The sequence below is a fragment of the Apostichopus japonicus genome, chromosome 12 (assembly GCF_037975245.1).
Source record: "Apostichopus japonicus isolate 1M-3 chromosome 12, ASM3797524v1, whole genome shotgun sequence".
NCBI lineage: Eukaryota > Metazoa > Echinodermata > Holothuroidea > Aspidochirotida > Stichopodidae > Apostichopus > Apostichopus japonicus.
The window spans coordinates 33425212-33446198 of NC_092572.1; the positions used below are offsets into that span (position 1 = coordinate 33425212).

The 20987-nt window shown below is 37.8% G+C and overlaps 2 protein-coding genes across 2 annotated transcripts in view; one reads left to right on the plus strand and one right to left on the minus strand.

Annotated features, from left to right (window-relative positions):
• LOC139977744 (uncharacterized) overlaps positions 1 to 20987 on the minus strand; it is an 831623-nt gene that overhangs the window by 588473 nt on the left and 222163 nt on the right. The gene's annotated exons all lie outside the window — the stretch shown is intronic.
• The window catches only part of LOC139977733 (uncharacterized), a 60107-nt gene that overhangs the window by 14039 nt on the left and 25081 nt on the right, over positions 1 to 20987 (plus strand). The window contains exons 4-6 of the mRNA XM_071987290.1: positions 16115 to 16385; positions 16746 to 17045; positions 18647 to 20373. Coding sequence (XP_071843391.1) covers positions 16115 to 16385; positions 16746 to 17045; positions 18647 to 20373 — 2298 coding nt within the window. The remainder of the gene's footprint in view (positions 1 to 16114; positions 16386 to 16745; positions 17046 to 18646; positions 20374 to 20987) is intronic.

Below are 20987 nucleotides of genomic sequence, written 5' to 3' on the forward strand. Positions count from 1 at the left end.
ATGTTGTTCAGATATTTGTTATTTGTGAGATTTTTTTAATCTACTTTTAACTTTCCAGCAGAAGAGTCATTCGTTGTTTTCACAGCCGTACACACATTCTGTACACATTTCCATTGTAGTGAATCAAGGCCAAGCTTAGAGTGAGATCTTTTGTATTCACAGCCGTACGCAAAGTCTATACATATTCCTGTGTAGCGTATCAAGGCCAAGCTTATAGTGAGATCTGATCGAGTTTGACCAATGTGACCACTGACGTCATGATGCAGGTCGGTCCTTAGATTAAAATTTTCTGGCAGGAAGGGCCAACAATTCAAGCACTCTATCACAAAAAATACAATTCATCATATGGCAAGGCTTAATAGTGAAATACAAAGACATAAGATGATATGAGAGGAAGGACTGGTGTCACGGATTCTTTTCAGGAGAGCAGTCGACGACGGCGTAAAGACGGACAGAGAGAGTAAATGGGTTTCAAAGGTTCAATATAATTATTAACAACAAAAATAAAATTTATAGCGGTTACATAAACAAAAAAAAGTCATCACTTTCTATATGTATCCTTTTAAGCTTTTAAACTTCTGTGCTTCATATGGCATCCTTTCCTTCGTACGGTCCTAGTTTTGTTACGTTGAGGGTTCTGTCGTCAACGTTTATGGTTAATACAAATGAATGTTCTTTCTTTCTATATGAGCGTCGGCCTTTTCCTTTTCTTAGTTTCACGTTCTCTTTCTTTCCTCGTTAAAGCTTTAATTTAGCTTTTTCCCTGCCTCTCTTGTCATCTATAAAAGTACCAAGAACACCGAATTTAATTCGCAAAGTAATGAGTCCATTTTATCTCAATGAAGGTGGAAATTGGTTTCTTTGAACTAAAATTGTAACTAACATTTCATAATTAAACAAGAGCAACTTACGGTTTTGCTTTCGGTTCAAGACCGAGATTGCAAAAAGAGAGCACGTGGCTTGACTGTTCTATTAATACCCCATGCCGATGGAATTCCGATACTCGTAAAAAAAATGATTACGTTATGCTCAAGGATGCACAAAACCATGGCTAAATAATTAGCATCCAATTAACTAGACACGTAAAGCAATGAATAAAATACTTCAGGGGGTTATCCCAGAACGATTTGTGACAACTGGATCCCATTTTTCACTAGAAAATTCCTCTAACAAACAAGTCAGTCAAACAGAGCTTGTGGTAAAGCCTGCCAGAGACCACAAAGGGAACGGTGTGCTCCTCTTTGAAGCAAACAATGGGGCTAATGATCACAGAGTCACTGAACTCTGGGAACATGTAACTATGTAAAGAACAATAAGGAAAAATGGGAAATAAGAGTGCAAGGGAAGAGGTATGCTGTACAGGGGACAAAATTATAGACACTAACATTGTGAAATGTTATTGGTTCTACAATATTCAATTTGACATACTGTACTCTCATTAGCTACACAATTGGTAGCACTGAATATGGATAAACAGTGTCTTTGTTGAAAAGTTATACTTTTTGACAGGTTAAGTGGAATTAAAGGTCTGCTTTATTGCCTGCCTAAAATATGTTAAAAACAAAATCAGTATAATCAGCACCAGCGCTTACATTTACCATTTGAGTTTGATCAGCTGCTGCAATGATCTACTCACATTTAACTGTACAGTTTGCATGCAATGTGACCAAGGCTGCAGCATATTTCTGAGTAGCCCTAGGGTATACATGATACCTCCAAATATCGGCTTCTCGGCCTTTTGGCTAAGATCATGTGTAGTATCTGTTCCCTTCGGGAATGGTGTTGCACACCTGACGATGATCACACAGTCACAGTCCCGATGCAAGGGGACTGGGGCTGAGAGCGGATCAGTCGTTTGGTAGTTTGGTTTTCGTGCCCAGGTTCTTTCCTGGGTGAGTTTTTCTTAAAAAGTATCTCAAAATATTGAACATGGATGGATGGATTGTCTACTACTAGTATGTGGATAACCAATATTGAGTAGATGATTTCTTATATATACAGTGGAGGGTCATTTAAGGTCAACAGCAGTCACAATGTCAAGCCAGTTAAATATAGTAGTCGCCCAACAGGGAAAACATGGATGTCAAACTTAGCAGGTGGATGTCATGTAGAAATGATTCATATTGGTTCCTTGCTTTTTGCAAAGCAAGAAACCTATGTATTCAACTTGGCGTGTGTGTGTGTGTACGCGTGTGTGTGTGTGTGTATGTGACGCTTGGCTTGTGTACACGATATCTCAATAATGAAAAGATGTATCATGATCAAATTTGGTGGATAGCACTTAGTAAGAGGAAGACCCCTATTGTTTTTGGTGCCCACAAAGGTCACCAAAGGTCAGTTATGGTCCAAAAACCCAAAATATTAAAACTGCAATTACTCCTGTTGCCAATGTGCGACATGGTTTATATTTGGGACAAGTTGTAAACTGGTTAGGGGAACATTTTGAAATTTAACGGTCATGTGATCAAAGGTCAATTAATGTTAAAAAACAAGTATTTAGGCGATAACTTGAGAACGAATTGTCCGTTAGGGTTGGGAGTTGCTTCATGGTAATCCAATTGTCGACCCGCATCTGGGTGACCCTTGACCTCAACTTGACCTCTGTTGACCTTTTCGTGTTTTGGGGGATTTTTACAGTTTTGATGCTATTTTCAGATGTCAAAGGTACCTTCTGATCATAAATGTCAATGGGTTGACCCCCATGTGACCTTCGTGTGCGAAGTTATACGAGGTCAAAGTTAATTTTCAGACATTTAATGCAATAACTCCCAGTTCCAAGGTGTGACACGGTTGATATTTTTGGAGTAGTTGCAAATGGTACAGGGGAATATTTTCAAACTTAATGGTCATGTGATCCAAGGTCACCAAAGGTCAGTAAAAACTAGTATTTTTGCGATAACTTGAGAACGAATTGTCAGTTTGGGTAGGGAATTGCTTCAATGTAATCCAATTGTCGACCCGCATCTGGGTGACCCTTGACCTCAATTTGACCTCTGGTGACCTTTTCGTGTTTTGGGGATTTTAACAGTTTCGATGCTATTTTCAGATGTTAAAGGTACCTTCTGATCATAAATGTCACTAGGTTGACCCCGGATGAGCTTTGTGTGTGAAGTTATACGAGGTCAAAGTTAATTTTCAGACATTTAATGCAATAACTCCCAGTGCCAAGGTGTGACAAGGTTGATTTTTTTGAACAAGTTGTGAATGGTATAGGGGAATATTTTCAAACTTAGCGGTCATGTGATCCAAGGTCATCAAAGGTCAGCTAATGTTAAAAAACTAGTATTTTGGAGGGAGAAAATGGGCAAAGAAAAATGTTTGAATTTTTACAGTTTTGATGCTCTCTTTAGGTCTCACCGATCAAAAATGTCAACGGGTTGACCCGCGGGTGACCTTTGTGTGTGAAGTTACGTATACAAGTTCAAAGTTAATTTTTAGACATTTAATGCAATTAAATCACAATGCCAAGGTGTGACACGGTTGATATTTTGGGACAAGTTGTGAATGGGGTGGTGGAACATTTCAAACTTAAAGGTCATGTCATATGAGGTCACCAATGTTATCATATATGTTGACCTGCTTGTAGGTGACTTTATTCTTACCCCACATTCGACCCCACATTTAGATCTCAAAAGTGCCTTTTGATCAACAATCCGATCACATTTTTTGATCACAAAAGTGTTGGCTATAGTGTTGGTTACTTTATGGGTACATGTAGGACCACTATATTTGAGTCCAATCTTGCTTGGTAATATTATGTGTATTGTCATATGCCCCAAGCAAGGAACCACAGTGCCCTTGGGCTGTTTTTGGTTCCTTGCGTGTGTGTGGGTGCGTTTGTTTTTCTATCTGACCGAGGACTTGAACAAACGAATTCCAGGTCCTCGGTTGTGATTTCTAAAGAATCACCTCGTCCTCGGAAGAATTCTATGGTATGGGGTATTGTTAAGGTTAGGGTACATGGATGAATACAATGGGGTCCTCGGTTGGAATGTAATACAAACGTGTATTGGTATGTGTGTGTGTGTTTGTAAAACTTGCTTGGGTACACTGTAACTCAAAGAGGAAAGTTGAACTTAACTCAAACTTGGTATTTAGATCCGACATGGTGAGAGGGTGGGCCCTATTGTTTTCGCTGCCTGTAAAGGTCATTAAAGGTCAGTTAGGGCCAAAAAGCCAAAATAATAAACAAAGCAATAACTCCCATCGACAGGGTCCGACATGCTTGTTTTGAAACTAGTTGTAAATGGGGTTGAGATCTTTTCAAACATAACAGTATTGTGATCCAAGGTCATCAATGGTCAATTAGGGGTCAAAAACTAGTATTTTTGTGATATCTTGAGAACAAAATGTCCGTCAATTTTGGTAGTTACGCTATTGTAATCCATTAGTCATCTTTGTGACCTTTTACCTTATGTGGTGACCTGTATTAGTTTCTTTGGTTATTTGAATTCTTTTGGCTATATTTAGATCTCAAATGGTCTTCTGATCATAATTGTCCATGGGTTGACCTCTGTGCGACCTTGATCGGACACCCGGTTCTTAAGTTATGAGGGGCCAAAGTTTGGATTTGAAACTTTTTTAGCAATAACATTGTGTGTGTGCACTGGAGTGCATACTAATTTTGCGATGGAGTGTACATCATTGAGGAGAACAGTTTTAATAAAAACAGTAATTTCCTCCAAGGTCATTCTAGGTCACTTATCGGCAAAACATCTGCCCACTCATGCCAATTTTTGCACCAACTTCCAATTACGAAGTATAAAATAGCTGATATATTGGGACCAGTTGTGAATGAAGTAGGGGCACATTTTCCAAAAAAAAAAACAGTTATGTAATCCAAGGTCACCAAAGGTCAATTATGGGTTGAATATGTTTTTTGTAGCAATAACTTGTGAAACTCCCACTGACAGAGTCTGGCATTGTTGATATTTTGAGACTAGTTGTGAATGGGGTAAGCGATCATTCCAAACATAACATATGTCATCCAAGGTCACCCATGGGCAAAAAACTGCCCAATTATACTAATTATTGCAACAACTTCCATTGATGAAGTCTGATATGGCTGATATATTGGGACAAGTTGTGAATGGCCGTTCTTAGTTCTTAAAGAGGTTATGAAATGGAAAACAAAATTCTTTATCATCGTATTTTGTACACTCGTAGCTTTCCAATGATACCCAATTTGTGTCAAACGAAGCTTGCATTCTCGAGAAATAAACGATCAAAAATTCGAGGGTAATAAAAACTTTCTAAAAATTGTTGATTTTACTGTAATGCGGCGTGACGTCAGTCGAGGAACTCAGCTCACTCCCGAGGCGCTATGTTTACATTCTTAAACGTCTGAGAACACACAAAACTACACTGTTGCAGTGCTCCGTAGTAATTGAGATTTGGTATACGGGGTTTTGTTTTTACGTAAATTTATCTCGTAACTGTTAAATATGCCCAGCCGATATGTGGTATCAGGTTGCTCCAACACAAGTTAAGACGGATTTCTACTGCAAGCTTTTCCAAGAGATGACAGAAATCGAAGAATTTGAACACGAATCGTTCAATATGCTACACATACACAACGTTACGAGTGCCTGTAGGCCTAAACTGTTGCCAAATTACTTGTTATGACCATAGCCTAGGCCTCATTGATACAGCAATGGTCGATTTTTTTTGGGTTACCTAATATTTTGCACAATACTTAAAGCCAGTTGGTTTTAGAACAATCAATACTAGATCTGCAAGTTTTCTTTTGTGGTAAAACTGGCGTTGTGTTGTGATTTTACGTACAAGTTGGATGATACAATTACACGGGCTAGCCTGTTATACAACGTCTATTAGTTAGGTCTAGACCCCATGTTACCACTTCTAGTACTATAGGGTTGCACTGTACAGAATGTCACATTTTCCTTGCACTGTAAGACACAAAATTCTAGAAGCTTCGCTACGAAGTTCAGTAGCAGGATCATCGACATTCGAGATAATTTAAATCATATGATGGTCTTAATAACGGTGGTTTTGTTTATGCTCAACCGACCAGTTTCTCATTTGAAAATCCGCCCTTTAGTGGTACGGACATAAGGATTTTTGCTGCCTCGGGCATTCTTGCGGTATTCGAGGGGAAATTTGATCTTCCGTAGCTATTGCCTATGCTCCATTCCTTTTCTATCCGACAGACGAAACTCGATTTTGGTATTTAGGATGCCAACATTTGAAATGCTCGAACGATTTAGTACGAAATTGCACCCTTAAAACGAAAAAATAGTCGTCTATAAAGCATTTTTTCACGAAAACTTGTAATCCGGTTTACAATTCAAAACAGATATTCTTCACGGCAAACTTCCTCCCCATCTTTATTTTGGCTTGAATCTCGTCCGTTTCAACTTGGACTGTACCATTATCTTTTGGTGTTGAGAATATACATTGTTATTAATTGAAATATGATAAAGCCATTGAAGAGATTGATATGATTCTAAGCTCCCCTTTTTTAATTATTAATAATGATTTATAAGTGATTGACAGTAATTTATGTAATGATTTAAACACATTACAGTTAATAAAAGGATTATCTAAAAACCACTCTCCCCCATCGTTTATCAACATCGAACATGCCAAAAGTAAATGTTACATCATATTGTACAGAACTTTAGTGCGTCAGCGGGGAAAATGTATAGAGCTAACTTGCGTTAGCAGAAATAGTGATTATAGTAGATAGTAGAATAGTAGATTTAATAATATGATGCTACAATAAGAGGGTTTGCTTGCTTAAATGATCCTATTATTATGTACAGCAACATTCATTTTATCCATACATCGCCCATCATGCATTTTTTCTTTAGGCCATCATCCCAGATATTCAATCTCACCATGACTGTACTGTAATAATAAATATGTAGAAATCAGCAATTGATTTTACCCAAAACTTATTCTTTGTTAGTAAGTGGGTTCACTGGATTTTTAAATACCAGCTTGGGGAGGGGTATTGTTGCTTCTAGAAGGAGTGTTTTTTTTTTTAATTATTTACTATTGTCTCCTAGGAAGCTTGTAGAAGTCGATTACAAAAGCACATCTGGTCTTTGTTTGAGTAGGAGAAGGGAGACAATGGAAAAAAATAAAAGGGCTTGTGACTGGAAATGTCAAGTGAAAGGTCAAAAATGATTTATATACACAATTAATAAGTCCCACATGAAAACATGGGGGGGGGTGGGGGAGAGTGGAACATTGTCAGGCTCTGACTAGTAGTATGTGATGAACCCTAACAGTGTCATTAGTTCCCTCTTACATGCAGTCAGGGTGGGGCGGAGAGGGACACTGTTTGGTACAGGCAAAATAATGAAAAGCACATAGAAAAGGATAACAAACAAGATTTTATCATTGCTATGTTCTTTTTATTGTGTCCTGTCACAGTGAACAGCAGAAGAAGGCAAGGTATAAAGGTTTTCAGCATAAACATCAAGCTTCCTTTGGGTAGGGTTTGTTCATGGGAGGGGCACAACTTTTATTATGGGGGGGGGGGTGGGGGTCTGATTGATTCTAGCGTTGCTTTGAAAGATCACAGATGGCATCATTGACATCTTTTGTAGCGCTTTTTAAAACACACTTTCAATATGGTGTGTGCTGCCTGCACACTCTCACTTATTCCAGTTGTCATGCATTAATTGAAAGGGATTTGAGCCCAAAATTTAAAATTATATATACGGTACAATAGAGTGCAGTGGTAGTCACAAGCACAAGTACTATTCAGCCACTAACAGAAACAGTAAAGAGTATGTGGCAAAGCTTCACACCACGCAATATGGTGTGTGCTGCCTGCACACTCTCACTTATTCCAGTTGTCATGCATTAATTGAAAGGGATTTGAGCCCAAAATTTAAAATTATATATACGGTACAATAGAGTGCAGTGGTAGTCACAAGCACAAGTACTATTCAGCCACTAACAGAAACAGTAAAGAGTATGTGGCAAAGCTTCACACCACGCAATATGGTGTGTGCTGCCTGCACACTCTCACTTATTCCAGTTGTCATGCATTAATTGAAAGGGATTTGAGCCCAAAATTTAAAATTATATATACGGTACAATAGAGTGCAGTGGTAGTCACAAGCACAAGTACTATTCAGCCACTAACAGAAACAGTAAAGAGTATGTGGCAAAGCTTCACACCACGCAATATGGTGTGTGCTGCCTGCACACTCTCACTTATTCCAGTTGCATGACAATACATTAGGCCAATTGCCTATCATATACAGTATAGTCTGTATCTATTGGATATATGCCCCCAGTGTAGACCTTAAGTATTACAAAGTATTATTAAGCCACAAACAGAAACAGTAAAGAGTATGTGACAAAGCTTCACACCAAGCAATATGGTGTGTGCTGCCTTCACACTCTCACTTATTCCAGTTGCATGACAATACCTTAGGCCAACCGCCTATCATATACAGTATAGTCTACTGATCTATTAGATATATGCCCCCAGTGTAGACCTTAGGTATTACAAAGTATTATTAAGCCACTAACAGAAACAGTAAAGAGTATTTGGCAAAGCTTCACACCAAGCAATATGGTGTGTGCTGCCTTCACACTCTCGCTTATTCCAATTGCATGACAATACCTTAGGCCAATTGCCTATCATATACAGTATAGTCTACTGATCTTTTAGATATATGCCCCCAGTGTAGACCTTAGGAATTACAAAGTATTATTAAGCCACTAACAGAAACAGTAAAGAGTATGTGGCAAAGCTTCACACCAAGCAATATGGTGTGTGCTGCCTTCACACTCTCACTTATTCCAGTTGCATGACAATACCTTAGGCCAACCGCCTATCATATACAGTATAGTCTACTGATCTATTAGATATATGCCTCCAGTGTAAACATTAAGTATTACAAAGTTTTATTAAGCCACTAACAGAAACAGTAAAGAGTATGTGGCAAAGCTTCACACCAAGCAATATGGTGTCTGCTGCCTTCACACTCTCACTTATTCCAATTGCATGACAATACCTTAGGCCAATTGCCTATCATATACAGTATAGTCTACTGATCTATTAGATATATGCCCCCAGTGTAGACCTTAGGAATTACAAAGTATTATTAAGCCACTAACAGAAACAGTAAAGAGTATGTGGCATAGCTTCACACCAAGCAATATGGTGTGTGCTGCCTTCACACTCTCACTTATTCCAGTTGCATGACAATACCTTAGGCCAACCGCCTATCATATACAGTATAGTCTACTGATCTATTAGATATATGCCTCCAGTGTAAACATTAAGTATTACAAAGTTTTATTAAGCCACTAACAGAAACAGTAAAGAGTATGTGGCAAAGCTTCACACCAAGCAATGTGGTGTCTGCTGCCTTCACACTCTCACTTATTCCAATTGCATGACAATACCTTAGGCCAATTGCCAATCATATACAGTATAGTCCACTGATCTATTAGATATATGCCCCCAGTGTAGACCTTAGGAGTACAAAGTATTATTAAGCCACTAACAGAAACAGTAAAGAGTATGTGGCAAAGCTTCACACCAAGCAATATGGTGTCTGCTGCCTTCACACTCTCACTTATTCCAGTTGCATGACAATACCTTAGGCCAACCGCCTATCATATACAGTATAGTCTACTGATCTATTAGATATATGCCCCCAGTGTAAACCTTAAGTATTACAAAGTTTTACTAAGCCACTAACAGAAACAGTAAAGAGTATGTGGCAAAGCTTCACACCAAGCAATATGGTGTGTGCTGCCTTCACACTCTCACTTATTCCAGTTGCCTGACAATACCTTAGGCAAACCATAGTAACTTAACTACAATACATACATAGACCTATCTTGGGATAAACCTACAGACATTAGTGTCATTCAATGAGATTCACTGTAGACTAGTCTTGATAACATACTTGTACTGTAGCTATGGGTTTGTGGGTTCGGGGAGGGTTGGGGCAAATTGACTTGACTTGGAGAATTGCCATACCTTCAGTGTGAAAAAGGGCAACCAGACCTACTTCACAATGATACAGTATTCAGCGATTGACTGCAAAAACGAAAAGCATGTGACAATGTGGTTTGTGCTGCCTCAAAGCTCTCACACATAACAGTCTCCTTATGCAAACGACATTTGAATTTTATATTAGACTATTTGTTGGATAGTCCTGCCAATAGTTGTATAATCCAATAACACTAAAGCAGCCTATTCTTAGGGTATTTAAACTTAAGAGGAAAGGAAGGTGTTGGTGGTTGACTGCTGGCAAATAAAATGAAAGCCATGATCCCCACACTGCACGAGATGGTAGGTACTATCTTCATTGTCTCAATAAAATGGGTCACATGCAAATGAAAATATTAGTTTCCTCGACTCCATAAACCCATCCAAAAGTTTATCCACAATGTTGTTTTGTTATTTAACATTACATCTGCACCTTGTACTTGAAGGATTGCCATCACCTGTACTTTTGTCAGGAAGTTTATGCGCTGGTAGTTGAAGCCTTCCAACCACTTTGTTGGCCTTTCAAGCTCTGGCTACTACCGGGAAATGGAGAACGACAGGACATTCTTCCAAGTAGTTTTCTGCCATCCATGACAGAACTTTTCTGTCACAACTCACTTCTTCAGAAGCGGAGCGTCTACTTTGTTTCTGTATTTGCTTAGCTTTGCTCCTTTTTTACTTTCTCCTTCTCTTTTCCTCTCAAGGCCAACAGTTAGTTCTACAAGAAAAACAAGCAATAAATGAACAGTGGGTAAAGATCATAATCTGTGACTTGGCTTTTAGTTTCAAAGTTTTCTTTTGTATGGGCCCAATTCAATTAGGTTGGTAGGGGTGGGGTTGTAATTATTTGTCTGAAGATTTTTGTGGTACTCAACTCAACTGTGCCAACTGTGTAGTTCTCAAATGTGCCATGTGAAAAGTAAAAGTCAATATGGTGTCTCATTAATGAATGGGTTCTATTTGACCCTACCAGAGATAACAATACATTGCCCATGTTTTCATTGAAATATCCTCCCCCCCCCCCCTTGCAATCGAACTGTCCTGCTGCATTATGGTCACAAGATACAATCCTTTTTCAAAAGTGGAGAATGGAGAGGCGGGGTGTGCGACGTCATGCATTAATTGAAAGGGATTTGAGCCCAAAATTTTAAATTATATATACGGTACAATAGAGTGCAGTGGTAGTCACAAGCCTCCTCCTGTAAATTGATCATTTAGCTCCTTTGTTAAACACTTGTTGGTGGCTGTTTACTCTTGAGAATTGTGCCCCTTGCCATAAAGCGAGAGATCTTGGTATTTTGTTATTAAACAGAACAATTAGTTTATCTGCAATGTGGCTTCAGAACAACTACTAATTAACGTTAGGTAAAAAATATATCAGCCCAACTTAAAACTCTTATGATAAGCAAAGTGCTTTTTCCTGTAGGCCTATACAAACGGTCTTACAAGCCATAAAGACTAAAAACTGACCTGGCACATGGAACTAGGCTTAGCCTAGTCAGAGCCTAGAGTTTACTAGGAGGGATGCACTCATTTTGTGCATGCATCAAAATGGCAGTGGCCCTATATATGCCAGATATTCAAATATGGTCACCTTTGGTCAATTTACCTCAGCTCTAGACATCAGTCACATTGATTGTTCATTGATAATAACTGAGAACAAATTTTGGAAAGTACCGGATTTTAAGTGAATACTGATTTTAATTAGGCCCCACCTTGGCTAGGTCACAGCTAGTAAGACCCGGCCTAGCCTCGTAAGTTTAGATAAGTTATATTTTTGTTTAACTTGTAATAAACTAATAATAGTAGAAAAGAAAGCATCAGGAGGGACAGTCAAATACACATCAATGACCCTATGGCATAGAAAAAACCTGAAGGCACAAAAGATCAGAACCGATTATAATGCTTAAAGTATATACTTGTCCAAACATTGTTTAACCCATTCACACTACTTGTAGTTCTAGACTAAGCTCATACTGTAGTTCTTGCAATACAACTACAAGTAGGCCTCGGCTAGTGTTCTCAGTAGTATTACTATTAGTATTAGGCTAGGCCTATGCTATAATACACAAAAAAATACTGTGATGCGCATGGCTACAAATTTCGCGGATGCAAAACATAAACAAAGGCATAAAACCTAGCCTATATCTAAGCTTCCTTAGCATTTGAATCGTTTAGGCCTAACATTTTAGATAATCTTAACTAACGTTCCGACTATGCTTCGCCTAGTATTAGTAAGTTTGTCAAACCAGGCTGAAACGAAACAAGGATTGGAGTGATGTGAATGTGATACAGGGCAAGCCTTGGCCACAGGCACTCGTAACGTTATGTAAGTGTATAGTATATAATCTCCGTGTTTATAACTATACACCTACATAACGTTACGAGTGACTGTGGCCTTGGCTAGATAGCGTAGCATAGTTCTAACTAGAAGTTGTAGGCTACATAGCGTAGTACTCACCTCTTCAATCAAAGTCTTTTCTGTACCATTCTACTTGATCAAAGGGCCGAGACACAAATAAGGGCATTTAATTCCAATTTTAACTTGTTAGCGACCAAATCTTTAGACCAAGGCAAAGTGTTTACAACGCTGTAGTGCATCAGATTCACGATCGCCGGGCTTCGCTGGTCGCGCCGGAACTGAAATACGCGGGTTTTTCTTCTAGGGAGAGTGCACGCTGAGAGATCGGCACAATTTGAACGTTCAGATCAGAATTAAACTTCTCAAACTGACCTATTTTGATGAATACTGCATCAAATTGGTTAATTCGACCACTAAATATGGTATAAATGATCCAGCTAAGGCTCTTAAAATATTAAAACAATCATCAAACGTAAAAATTATGTTTAATTTGCGTGCATGGCTAAGGTGAATCACGCTACTTGAGAGGGAAATAGTTACGTAATATACAAGCTCACTTTCCAAACTAATAACCTTGAATGGTGCAGAGACGGCCAGTGTCCATCAGTGAACGTCCGTGCTACTAAAGGGCGGATTCTCACATGTGTTCAGGGTCGTCCAACCGTTCTGCTCGGGGACTTCGATCGGCAGCAACGCGTCTCGGCCATCGGGATCGTTATACAATTCTTCTGCAAGGGGCTTAATTGATAGGGGAAAACACCGATATTATCTTCATCACCCTCGAAAACTATTTCCTCCTCTTCTTCTTCAAGAAAATAGTTTTCGTCAAAGCTTACGAATGTCCTGAGAGGTGAAGTCCTATTTCCTCGGAATCGGAAGAAGACATTTCCAATTGATGATAAGAGTGTTGTGGTTACATGTAGTAAACTGTGTAACGCCGTATTGGTAAACAGCGGGGAGTCGGCTTTGGCTGAAATGGTTCCTTTGATGACGTCAGATGAACTGCGGTGGGCAGCCTTGCTTCCTTTACAGCGAATTTCTGGCGTTTGAAGCCGTATTTACGGAAATTTGTGCATGGGTGGTGTTGTAGTAATGTAGAAAAACCATTCCAAGACATGAATTTTTTGTTAGGGTAAATGGTCGTTTCCAAACATAACGGTCATGTGATCCAAGGTCAACAAAGGTCAATTATGGGTCAATCACTCAATCTCTAAACTGATCAAGATTGTCCATGGTTGACCCCTGTGCGAACTTTATGCGCAAAGTTATCAGAGGTCTTGGTTTTGAGAGGTGGACCTCTGTTGACCTCACATGACCTTGGAATAGCGTCTCCAGTGACTTGAATTAGTTTTTTTAAGTTGAATATTTGAATTTGTGTGGCCATATATTAAATGTTCATGGGGTGACTCCTGTGCAACCAAAGTTATTAAGTACAGTTAGGATAATTCTGCAAGTTCTTATAAACAAATCTAACAAAAGTCAACAAATTCTCAAAAGGACCAATCTTTGATTTGTGATATTTATGGCAATAATATCGTGTGTGTACATTCAACCCTGGAATAACAATTTTAGGATAGTGCTTCTAAAATCCTTATAAGCAAGGAACCTCTTGTTTAGTAATTAGATGAATCCTGCTTTCATGAAGGTCAAAGGTCAGAAATGGGAAATTCTTTTTAAAATGATACAGTATGAAAGAGAAACATGGATGGGTCTCACTGTAGTCTAGCACATGAATATCCCTCAATTGATTAGGTGAACTCTTTACTTTTCGATCGTGGTCATAGGTCATATGAGGTCAGCAGGGACAAAATATGTGAAAGCCTTGTAATTTTAAGCAATATCTTGATTGACAACCAGCTATTTCATCAAACCCTTTATGTAGTTTGCCATTTTGGTGTCTCATTCAGTTCCTATGCTGAAAGCATCAGGAACCTATATTATCAAGTTTGTTTGCACTGTAGGTGTATTTGTGTGGGTGTATTTCTGTGTCTGCATGTGATGCCTAAACACCAAAAAAATGTCAAGACTCCAGCCAGTTAGATTTGGTGTATACCAAGCAACAATGTTTCTTAAACTTTACACATGCAGTTTACAATGCCATCTAGCCAGAGTTTGAAATGGGAGTCCGATGACCCCCTGAAAAATGGGTCTCAGACACAGTATTGTCTACCCTATGGATAACTTATTTGGGTTAGGGGTTAGATGCAAAATGTGTCTATCATTTCCAACATTCTAACCGCATTGTGCAGTTTAAGATTTCACGTTTTTGAACAGACTTTGTCTACAGCCCTGCACATACACCAAAGCAACTTGGAGGACATTCTAGGTTAGTTTTGTTAGACAATGACAGACAATGGCTACAGTTCAGTCCCCTGTACACACATCAAAGCATGTTTACTGTAGATAACATCCAACAGTACCGAAACCTTAATAAATTTGTAAACATCACAAATCTGCAGTGTAGACTATGTACACTTAACAACAAAGCCCTATACATCTCAATACCTCTATGTATTAAGATAAATTTATGGAATACTTGACAGCATCATGGTGTTTTGCTTCTTCTGCCAAATTGCTTGAGCAATGCTTTTGAAATATTTTCTCTTGGTTCTACATGGAAATGTTTACAAAAGGTAATAATTTTAAAGGTAATAAGCCTTAAAGCATTTCAGCTACAAATTACGAGGCAATTATGGCTTAATTTGATGCATTAATCATCTGTGGTTACATCTCATCTGATAGAAGGTTACATCTAGGTGTCAACCACAGTTTTGCGGTAACCACCAGACCTGCTGGTTCCAGAAATGTTTGCAGGCATAGGCCGTAAAGCAATAAACAAAGGATGTTAGGCATCTAAAGTTTAGAGAGCTCTGTGCACACGTGACCAGTAATACCACTAGTAGCCCGGAAGTGTCTTACAGTTTCCTCCTGATCTAGCAGTTAAGCCTTGATTTGACAATGGAGTTAGAAAAGTCTAAACAGCTTAGATTGAACTGTTGCAAAGATATTGTTTGCTTGAAAGTACTGTATATTATACAATTGTGAAATCATGTCAAGTTTGAAAGGTGTTCTTTCAGTGAGCAGATAGCTAGTGCTCTTTTAACGATATTTTGTTTGTTGGAATTGGCTTTAAAGCCCTGTACATAATGAGGGATATATATATATATATATATATTGTTTGTCCTTAAGTCATTCTGTAAAGTAGAATAGATCAGTAATTACTTTTGCACATTACACTGTTTACATTGAAATTTCTGTTAACAAGTATACCCTAAATAATGTACACCTACAATAACTTTCTTATCTGATCCACTGAACATCAAAGAGTGAGCACATCAGTAGTATTGAGTTTCTGCAGCCTTCCTCAAGAGGTCATAGGTCAGTTCACATAAATACCAAATAAGATTTTAGTAACAAATGCGAACACATACAGTTAACTTTAGATGTGGTTTGTAGATTTTCTTACCTTCATTAGAATATATTTGATATATATCCCATTAAGCCGATCAGAGGTCAATACCTACAGTAGCTGCTTTGACTTCATTTAGTGTGTGGATCTTCTGTGCGAGTAACCAGAATTTTACTCTCTTCTGTGGAGCTCAAGAAAAGTTCAAGTCTCAGACAAGCTGTTGGTTACATCACAAACATCACGTTTCAGAAATCTTCTGACCAAGCCTAATCTAAAATGACAGTTATTGAAGTGATAAGTTGGCAAAGAATAACTAACTCGTTGGATTGATTGTTGTATCTCTCTTCCAAAGGCATCCATTTTCAGCTTCAGCTATCTGAAAGAAAAACTTTCTTCAAAGCTAACCCAAACTGACTGTGGGAAGTTAGGCCGCTACTTTTCACTACCACCCGATCAAGTGAAGACCATTATTAAAAGACCCTCGTACTCCAAGAATATTCTGCTTGCCCTTGAAGAGAGAGGATTCATACAACCTTCAAATGTGAATCGATTAACTGATGCACTAACTGAGCTGAAGATCAACCATACTCACTTATTAACAGAGACGTACATGAAGCTGAGAGGTAGGCCCCTATCACTAGTTGTAATTGTGTATCTTGCTTCACCTTTTGTACTTCCAAAATGCACTTACCAGCCATACCCCTGCCCCCAACTTGTCCTAGGCCTATCCCCCTTCCCCACCCTACCCTCCAGAAAGATCCCACTTTAAGTATTGATACATAACTCAGGTGGTGAATTATTCTAGATGCTGGCAACCAAAATGTACACACCACAACATAATACATATGTACATTTGTACAAGTGAGCAAAAGTCACCCTATGCCATGATGTTGATTATGCATTTATCAGTGTGCCTGTTCGTATTTGTGGATATTTTAACAAATCTCGAAACTTAATTTAATGTTTCACCTTAAACATTTCAGATCAAGAGACCGAATACGATAGATTCCTCGCCGGCCTCTCTGCTCATTTGACATTTTCCATAACAGTGAAACTGTGTGATAACTTTGAAGTTACTGATAAGTACAAGAACACAGTTATCTCCAGTCAAAATCCAGGACTCTCCTTCCTCCTGATAATTGATGAGATGGGTATCATTAATCCTTCTGATGTCAGCAAATTAGAGACACCTTTAGAGGAATATCGTCTTCTCCAGGCAGTAGCTAAGATACACGAATACCAGTCCTGGGTACTTTCTGACGAAACTATGCCACGAGATGAAGGTATTGTAAATTCATGTGTATATAACAAACGTTTATATTCCACTGGTACAAGTATCATGCCAGTTATAAGGAACATTCATGGCTTAAGACTTCATAGCTCAAAAACAGTTAAATACACAAACTGCAATTTTTATCTAAACATACTGTATTATGTGTGGATTACAGGATATTTTAGGGGATTAATGAAGATAAAATATAATATATCATATATTTTATATTTTATATATAATATAATTAGATATAATATTTATATATCATATATTTTAGGGATATAATGAATATATCTTATGGGTCAATCCATGCCAAATCAACAGTGGCCTCCACGTCGACCTTCTCAGAATCGCCTGATATTGATATATACGGTCTTGCCATATTTCTCAAAGGATGAAATTGGGCAAAAACTTTTGAAAAGATTTTTGTTGCTAGGATACGGCCCCGCCTAGCAATCAAATCCAGATTGCATTTTCGACCAATTTGCAATTTCGATCATTTTCGACCCAAAAATCTTTTGATGTGGCATGGATTGACCCTTATATTTATACCTTATATCTTATATACTATTTATATCTTATATATATGATATATTTATATCTTATATAATATATATATTTATATATATATATTTACACACATATTTAAATATATATATATATTTTTTTCATATCTCATATAATATATCTTATATAATATATTTATATAAATAAGGGATATAATAAATATATAAATATATATATATACGGATATTTTAGGGATAGAATGAAGACTGAGATGTCAAAATGTGTTTTGAACTAAAGCACATTGATGCAACTCCCAGCTTCATAGCATTGTATGTTCTAGAGATATATAATAATGCAGGTTTTCACTTTAGTATGATGAGTGCATTGTTCTACTGTGTTATCTGTGATGTCATACAGTGACTATACCAACAGCTCTTTCTCCTGTAAAATTAAAGTTATGATATTAGTCCTTTGGAAATGATTTAGTCGTGTCCCAGGAAGCTGCCGTTTGCAGTGTGCTCAAATGACTTCACAATTAAGCAATGCTCCTAATTATGGAGGAGACCTACTTGATCAGTGACAAATAAATAAGGACAGTATCAATTCTTTCCATTTATGACAGCAATCATTGTGCAATGCTTGTCTCTAAATAAAAGAAAATTAATCTTTAAATTTGGATTTTTCAATAGTGGTACGTTTAGTCTTTGAAAATAAATTGCAGATAGAGAACAGTGTCTGATGTTATGAATGAAATATTATAACATCTGCGTTTCCAATTGTTTCAAGTCTGGATGTATGACACTTTTTTTTTATCATTGCTGTTTGTATTACTGATTAACTTTTAAACTGACTAGCTTGTTTGAGCAATGACAGTGTCTAAGTTTGTGTTAGGAGTGAGTTTCCTTTACATATGAAGATTGTACTACTGTAGTTGTTAATTAATGTTACCAAAGATACAGTGTTACGAGATTGCCCAAACTATTGATATCAACAGCACATTGTTTTTTAGTATGGTAGATATTCTTTATATTGTCATAAATTGTAAAACGTTTTAACTTGTTTCAATAGAAATTGAAATGTGCTTTCTGTTTCCTTGTTTTAAAGACAAAGAGAGCTTATTCCTGAAATGCTTACAACAGAAGATGAAGAGTTGGTTTGAAGCCATGACTCCTGTCCCCTGGATGAAGTCTTGTCAATGGAAATCTAATGATCTCTTTATAGCCAGCCGCTTAGTCTTAACAAATTCTGGTTCAAAAATATCTAGCAGAGAAGTTGACCGAAAATGTAAGCTGCACTACCGAGATATCTTTACTGATGAAAGACTAAAAGTAGAGACTCGAATCATTCTGGAAGGACAGCCAGGCTCCGGCAAGACAATGCTCTCCTCTCAGTTAGCCTATGACTGGTGTTGTGGAAAGCTTATGAATATCCCCTTGGTCATCTATCTGCCCTTGAAAATTGTTGATGACATGACCATCATTCAAGCTATCAAGAGGTTTTACATGCGTAAAGGCATTCCCATCACAGAAGAGGATATTGAGTCTATGCTAAACAGTGGTAAGAATAAAGTCTACCTCATATTGGATGGGTTAGAAGAATACAATGGTGGAACCCAAGATGGAAGTCCCTCAGAAGTCATGAGAGTAATGACAAAGGAGAAACTGTCAAACTGCATTGTTATAATCACAGCTAGGACAGACTATGCCAAGCATCTACCTCCAGGTCCAATGTTAAAGATAGGAAGCTTTGGTGAGGATGAGAGGGATGAATACATTGAAAAAGTCTACTCTGATGATGTCAAAAGGCAAGAAGAAGTAAAGGAAATGATTGATAATGTTCCATTTATTCTTGATCTTTGTAATGTTCCACTGCTCTTTGTGTTGTTAGTACATAGCATTGATAGATTAGGAAAATTACAAGAGGGTCAACTTGACAGGGTTACTCCTTTCGTGAAGGCCATTGTAGATATTCTGTGTCCTGTGCAGGATGAGGAAGACAACCACAGTCATTTGTTTGACCAGAAATCATATATTACATTAGAGGAACTTGCATTTAATGGCCTCTGTAAAGGAAATCAACAATTGTTTTGGCAGAAAGACTTTGTAGATAGAAGTGTCACTAATAGCAAAGCATGGATAGTTTCTGGGATACTTCTTGTTGAGGAAGGAACTCCATTTAATTCCACTGATAGGAATCTTCAGACTGACTCAGCCAATGGAACTCCCCAGACTGATTCCATCATTGATGAGTCACTGAACACATATAATGTTACTTCAGAGATAAAAAGAGGGGTATCCCCTGATCCTGATCTCTCAGCATCTGTCAGTCAATCAGAGAGTAAACCAATATTGGAATCGCAAGAGAAGAAATCAAAACCTTTACAGAAAGGAAAAGCTGCAAAATACGTCTCTTTACAGGTTAAATTCCTTCATAAGTTAATCCAAGAGTGGTTTGCAGCACAGTATTTAGCTCTCCTGTTCTGGGGTCACAAATCAAATGAACACCAATTGTTCAGAAAACACCTGGCTAACATAGACCCAGCTGATCTCCATTATATCTTGCGCTTCACTTGTCACATCTGTCCACCCAGCTTTCATTTCATTGCCACTTTTCTAATGAGAGACTTAAAAACAGGAGATGGTGAGATTCCTGATTACATCATGAACTGTATCTGCCTCTGTTTTGCTGAGTATGATGGTTACAAAGGACATAAGTTCAAACAAATTGTCACAGAGATCTGTAGAAGAGAATCCGTCAACTTCAGCTCTGGAGATAGTCGACTGCTGCTGAGGTCAAAGGTTTCTATGCTCACCTTTGCTTCAAGATCAAAGGTAAAGTGTGAATACAACTTTCTTAGTTCAAATAAACAGCAAACCTCTGCTTATATCCCGATATCAGTGAGACACAATCTGAAGTGTGCATGAATACAACTTTCAATTTTCCAGTGTCGAGTACAGCATCAATCTGTAGGATACAAACCTCAAGGTGTATATTTTCACCAATTTGTGCTAAAACGTAAGTAAATGTAGTATATTAAGATATTGATAGTTTAAGTTTATAAATGTACCTCTTGAAATGTAGTTCTCAATCCAGAGAACAAATTTGATCTTTAGTACAAGATCGACCTAATGTACTCATTCTGGTTATATCAGAATTAAATATGAATATACAGTAGCAGATCATTCTGGGATGTGTGAATCATTTTCAATACAACATTATCATACGCTGAACCATCTATTTAATATACACGATCAGTGTATCGTAAAGTACACATTTCATCAATGGTATTAAAGAAAGGTTGGCTATTAATCAATCCTTAGTGTTGTTTTAGGATATTGTGATGCATGAGAAAACTTATAGCTGATTTTGTGCACTACATGACACATATTACAATTTTCATATCTTCAATAGCACACAAAATTAATCTTAATGTCTCTCCTAATTT